The sequence below is a fragment of the Thamnophis elegans genome, chromosome 9 (genome assembly GCF_009769535.1).
Source record: "Thamnophis elegans isolate rThaEle1 chromosome 9, rThaEle1.pri, whole genome shotgun sequence".
Lineage (NCBI taxonomy): Eukaryota > Metazoa > Chordata > Lepidosauria > Squamata > Colubridae > Thamnophis > Thamnophis elegans.
The window spans coordinates 41710336-41716729 of record NC_045549.1 but is presented as its reverse complement, the minus strand read 5'-3'; the positions used below and the strand labels follow the sequence as shown (position 1 = coordinate 41716729).

Here is a 6394-nt window from a genome sequence, read left to right as displayed (position 1 = left end):
AATTTGGAACAAAACACACAAACACAGACTTTGGTTTCAAATAATCTTAAATGAAAAATAATATTAATTTTACTCCATATCTGTTACATTTCTATAATTTTCTGGCAGCTTTCTGTGGTATAACTTATAGAAAAGACCTGTATACACAGCTGGAAATTCTCTCATAGATATATCAATTTGATCAAACCCTTCCCGATATCCATAGAGAAGTAATCTAGCTATATTGCTAGTGATTGGAGTAGTTTCTTTTGTCTTGGAAAGCTCTGTTAGGTCCATCCATTCACATCTTAAGCACTCCTGCTGGCAGAAATTAATATGGAAAGAAGAAGGATCCAAACGGCAGATTATGTACATATCTGATTTCCCAAAGGCTCCAGGTTGCCCATGCTGCTGTCGTATGCTTAGAATAGACTTGAATTCAGATGTTATACCTGTCTCTTCAAAAACTTCTCGAACTGCTGTGTTCCCTAAGAGGAAGAATGAATGAACTTACATATGAATTTTAACCAGAAATTATAATTTTAGGAGCTTGTAAAGTATTAGATAAGTCCCTCATGCAAACAATCGTTATAGAGACTTCAATTGCTCTAGAACAAGGGTCCCAACCCCTGGTCTATGGATTGGCACCAGTCCATGGCATGCCAGCAACCAGGCCGAGCAAACAAGCAAAGCCCCATCCATGGTTTGCAGGCAGCATACAAAACCACACCTTTTCCAGTCTGTGGAAAAACTATGGAACCAATCCCTGGTGCTCGAAAGATTGGGGACAACTGCTGTAGAAAGTAGGGAAGATAATCTTGGCAGAAATACGCAGAAGCCATTGTCTCCTACTATTATAGCCACCCTCAATAAAAGTAGTTTTAGACTTCTTGTAGAATTTCCTGGTCTGGTCCACCTAATGAAGTTGCTATCAATCTTACAAGTCCAATTATGATATAACCCCTTCATGCTAATTCAATCAATTAGGGAAGTGTTTGTCTGAGCCACTTCCAAATGTTATCTCAATTTTCTGGTCTTAAATGCTTCAGCCTCTTTTCTCTAAGCAACAGTTCTTTCTTATCTCTGCCACGGTCATCTTCCTTACTCTCTGCAATTAGTTATATTCTAAAATAATTATTGACGTCACTTTAAGAAAGATATATATCTGAAATTTGAGAGGTTCTAGTAGAAAACAGTTGGTCAAAGTTAATGCATTTTAAAAGAAATGCAACATTATATTGTTTAATTACTTATTAATGTATGTAACAAGCATAACTTACTGATTTAAAATTTTTAGTTTCAGAGCAATGTGATTACTCTGCTCTTAAAGATACCTTTAATTGACCAGGTTAATTGTCTGTTCCTTGCCCTCCCAAGATTTGTTCTAAAGGACTGAGACACCCTCTAGAGCAAATTTTGGAGGCTACATGGAACAGGAGAGCAAAAAATCTCAATTTTGTGATTTTCAGTTTGAAACCACTACATTTCAATTTAGGATACATTCTTGAGGGGAATAAGCAGTACTAGCTACAACACAGCATCTATCCAAATATTAAGAGCCATAGCAAAAAATGTATATCCAGAAATATATAACTTGGGAGCAACTAAACACTGCCATTAAACTAATAAATTTGGGTTTGTGTATATGTTTGCTGCAAATTTGCAGTAGCTCTGAAACATTTACCAAAGTGGTGACATAAAAATTTACAAAACAAAAGAACAGAAAATTAATTATGATTCAGTTTCCTGAATAGGGGTAATCTTTGACTTACAATAATTCATTTATTGACCTTTCAAGGTTACAACGGCAACTGAAAAAAAAGGATTTATGATCAATTTTCACACTTATGACCGTCCCATGGTCATGTGATGAAGCATTTCAGATGCTTCAGATGAAGGTTGCCGTGTCCTGGGTTCATGTGATCGCCTTTTGCGATCTTCTGCCAGGCAGTCAATGGGGAAGCCAGATTCACTTAACAACCGTGTTACTAAATAACTGCAGTGAAGAAATAAGGCAAGAAAGTTCTTAAATGGGGCAAAACTCACTTAACAAATGTCTCATTAGCAATAGAAATGTTGGGCTCAATTGTGATTTGTAATACTACCAGTATGGCCATCTTCCCCTCCAAATTAGCTGGGAATTTATGATCTCAAACATTTATATTCAAAGCTTTAAAGTTCCTAATGAAAAGCAGTGTCCTAAGTACTTTGAGGATACCTTTCAGCAGCTATTTAATTTAAAACCTCAGATTAGTTTCCCCAATCTGCCTTTGTATGTGGAATAAAGGTGATACATGCAGACATAATTATCTTATTGACAAAGCACGATTTTCTCTATTCATGTGTGCCATTACTCCCATTTTTGAGGTAGCAAAATTAGCAACCATTTCAATAAGACAGTGGTTATGGGTGCTATTATTAAACCACTTCTAAAAAGGCTGAATAATAAGCCATTCTGCATTGCGTTAGACCATCTTTAACCAAAACATCTTTTTACCATTCAAGTAATAACAGATATCTCTATAATTTAACTGGTAACAGTGACATTAAATATGAGATAGCTTATATAAATTAAGAAAATGTTTGTATTAAATAATAACAATACCAGCTATTTTGATTCAGTATATATTACCTCATTAACTTGGTTACAACTAAAAGTCCTGAATCTCCATAAGAAAATTTCAACTAAATTTTGACTACTTTGAAGTGCTTATACATCCTTTTTGAAGAGAGCTATTGAGGTATCACAAATCACAACTAAGTTCTCAAATCTGCAAGTTTTGGCACCAATTTATAACTGATGTAATAATTTCTATAGCTAAATACTTACCAATGTCTTCACCTGGTTCAGACAAGCCTCCTGGAAATTTCCATGCATTTCTTGTCTTAAAAGAAATAAAAAGAACTCATTAGTTCAGGGGTCCTGATCTGTGGACCACTACCAGGCCACGGCATGCCAGAAACTGGCCCATGCAAACAAGCAAAGCCCCATCCGCAGGATGCACCAGGCAGCACATAAAGCCACACCACTTCTGGTCCACGGAAAAACCTTTCACCAGGGGATCAGACACTGATGTCCAAAAGGTTGGGGGCTACAGCATTAGCTATTTTCTTTTCTTTTTGTCCTTTCTGCGAGGAAGAACTAGAGTTGACTAGTCTCTATTTACAAACTTATTTTTTCAGATGTGATAGAGATAAATGTCTATATAATATATTGAAAGAAAACATCTACTGATTCATCTAGTGATTGTCAATTTTGCTGCTCATTAACTATCCAAATAATAATATAATATTAAGGAAGTTATTTAGTACTTTGTGGCCAGTGTTTAGAACAGCGCTTTGAATTTGCAAATATAATTAGATATGTATTAGATGGGAGCCTAAGTAATCTAACTTTAAACACATATATTCTATTTCAGTGTTTCCTTTTTGAAAGCAAAATCCATTCCTTTTCTAAATAAATATGTATTGATCTAATACTGTTCTATTCAGCAGTGGATATAAAGTTTTGTTTTGTGTCTGTTATAATTAATAAGTGCAGTGTATTACTTTTTTGTTATGCATTGAAAAATAAACCAGATTCTTGTGTATCATGATTTCTTATTCTATAATTCAGATTTTTATTAAATGGAGATATCTGTCTGCTGTAATTGTTCGTGAAAGATATAAGCCATTTTCCAAATAAACAACGTTTTATAACATGTCATGGGTCTAAGGGTGGGAGGCAGCTGTATCTGTTATTGAGCCTTTCTTTAAAAAGTAACCTAAAACCAATCAGGATGAATCCCAGTTTGTTTAGCTAAGGTACACTTGGCCCCCTTTTTCAAACTTTTCTCTTCAGCCCAACTTTAAAAACAACAACAACAACAAGAAAAGATCACTCTGCCTAAAATACAGAAATATATACCTATTGGTTTTTTTTTAAATCCCAAAAGAGAAGATATGTGCTCTAATTATGCAGTCTTAATGTTTATTTTTTTAAAAATTGGAGTGAGTAGACAAAACCAAAAAACAATTATTACAAAACATTCTGAATAAAATCTCTAATTAGCAATATGCATTCTACCTGCTTAATCATGATCCTCCTGCCTTTTAGAACATATAGAAGATTCATTTCAAATATGATATCTTGACAGAATGTTCTTATTCCTTTATTTTGATGCTTCCGGATAGAGTATTCTGTTTAGTTTTGAAGTAACAGTTTCCCAATTTTATAGAAAATACAGGCACTTAAGGCCAGCCCCTTAGGGGAGTTGACTATTGTTTTATCCAGTCAAGTGATATGCTCCATCTCTGACATCAGCTGACAAATCAGAAAGTATTTAGCCATCAAACCTCTTTCTATATACACCCAATTGAATGGGGAAAGATTCGTCCTAACTGGTTAAAATGTGGAGTAAAAAGAGAGACCTGAAACATCAAGAAGTAGAAAATAATGATGAATAGGAGTAATTCTTGATTCACAACTGGTCACTAAGCAACCATTTGAAATTACAATGGACCTATCCAGGGGAATCACTTACAACCTGATTCAAAATTCTTACAGTCGCCCCCCCCCCCCCCAAAAAAAAAAAAAAGATTGCACTTTGGGTGCTTGGAATTTATGGTCATTTGCAGTGTCCCATGTTTTACATTGGTTTTGACAAAATGGCACCTAGCGAACCATTGGGTTTGGTTTTTCCAGTGATCACTAGAAAAAAGGTCACCAAAAATGGCTGATCTACTTTACAACTATCATAACTTTGACTGTAAGAGGCAGGTTCTATTAACTTGTAACTTGAGGACAACCTATGCAGGAATATTCCCTTTCTAGAATCTAGTGAAATTATCAGATACTTTCTAGCAGGGTTTTATAAGCTGTTCTGGGCAAACTTAGGGTTCTGCAAAAATTGAATGGGGTTCCATTAATGGGGGAGACTAAGGCCAAAACAACAACAACTTCATTAAAACACACCAAGTTCTGTGTCACTACAGTTTGTCTCTTAATCTGGAATTCTGAGATTTTTTTCTTTTTCTGAGGTTCTACAGCCTGAAAAAAGTTTTAAATCCTCTACATATAGAGGTCCCTACCAGAGGTGGGTTCCTACCAGTTCGCACCTATTCGATAGAACCGGTTTGTCAAATCTACCAAACCGGTTAGAAGAGGTTCCACCAGTGGACCCGAAAAGCAGGCCACACCTACAGAAGAGGTTCCAAAATTTTTTGAAACCCACCACTGGTCCCTACATATAGGATGGGGTTAACCAAGAAAAAAAAATCAACTTCGACATTTTTTCACCTGCAAAGGGAGAAAAATCACTAGGTTACTTTATTTTTGAGGTCATCTGATTCTACAAGGATTCTGGGCATCTTACAAAAAAAAAAAATCAAATACCGTATGTAACAAAAACCCAGTTTAAAACCAGCTGCCCAGAGAAGAAAGCAACAATAATATTAACCAAACATGACAGTGGTTCCATCAGAACCCTAACCCCAGCCCTGGAACAGAGCCAGATCTTAAGGGACTTCCAGAACACTTGGAGAGTGGGAGCCACATGTACCTCCGGTGGGGGGGAGGGGAGGAATGCTATTCTCGGACAGAAAGAACAAATTTCTTAAGCTTCCAATTAACTGTGCAGGTGGATGTCCTTACTCTAACCTCTGTTCAACTTGCCCTTCTAAAAACAGTAGCTATTCATGTGTATTAGAACAATATCACTATCATTGTTGATATCAAGTAGGTCAACCTCCCAATCAGATATGTTGAATTATACAGTATCTCAGAATTCCCAGGTAGGTGAGCTTCCATTTGGCAAAGTTAATTCAATCTAACTGGAAAACTACAGATGAAGCAAGGTTATTTTTGGCAAGTTAATTGGTCAGTATTGTAGTCATCCCTACCATGAAATAAACAAGTATGTGTTTGTGGAAAAAGGCACATTCTGGCTTGTGGAAAACAATGCTGATTTCCTACAAGAGATATCCTGTTCTATCAGAAAGAACAATGAAAACTGTATTCAAGTGACAGCACTAGGTAAATACCAGTTTGGCTCCTTCTTCACAAAATATTAATGAGTTCTTGACTACTGCATTTTAAAAACCATCTGACAAAATAAATATTTTGTTTCATAAGATTCAAAAAGACTTTATTTTCAGCCACTGGAAACTGTTCTGTATTTTAATTGGCTTTTAACCATGATGACATCACATAAGCAGCTCTTGAAAAAAATTGACAAAGTACAGGTCACTATTATGCAAATACAAACTAAATTTGAATTTTCACTAGGCCACATCCTTGGATGGCTGTAATATTTCAAAACACATACAAAAGAGAGACACACACTCGCATACATACAGACAGCATTCAGAAATACATTTCTAAAACTAAAAAAATATTTAGCAAATTTCAAGTGAATTTTAAAGACAGTAAACGTAA

General features: G+C 35.6%; 1 protein-coding gene across 1 annotated transcript in view; it reads right to left on the bottom strand.

Moving 5' to 3' along the window:
• Nucleotides 1–29: 29 nt before the first annotated feature.
• NUDT6 (nudix hydrolase 6) overlaps nucleotides 30–6394 on the bottom strand; it is a 29248-nt gene continuing 22883 nt past the window's right edge. The window contains exons 4-5 of the mRNA XM_032224556.1: nucleotides 2810–2864; nucleotides 30–467 (exon numbers count right to left, since the gene is read on the bottom strand). Coding sequence (XP_032080447.1) covers nucleotides 70–467; nucleotides 2810–2864 — 453 coding nt within the window. The 3' untranslated portion in view covers nucleotides 30–69. The remainder of the gene's footprint in view (nucleotides 468–2809; nucleotides 2865–6394) is intronic.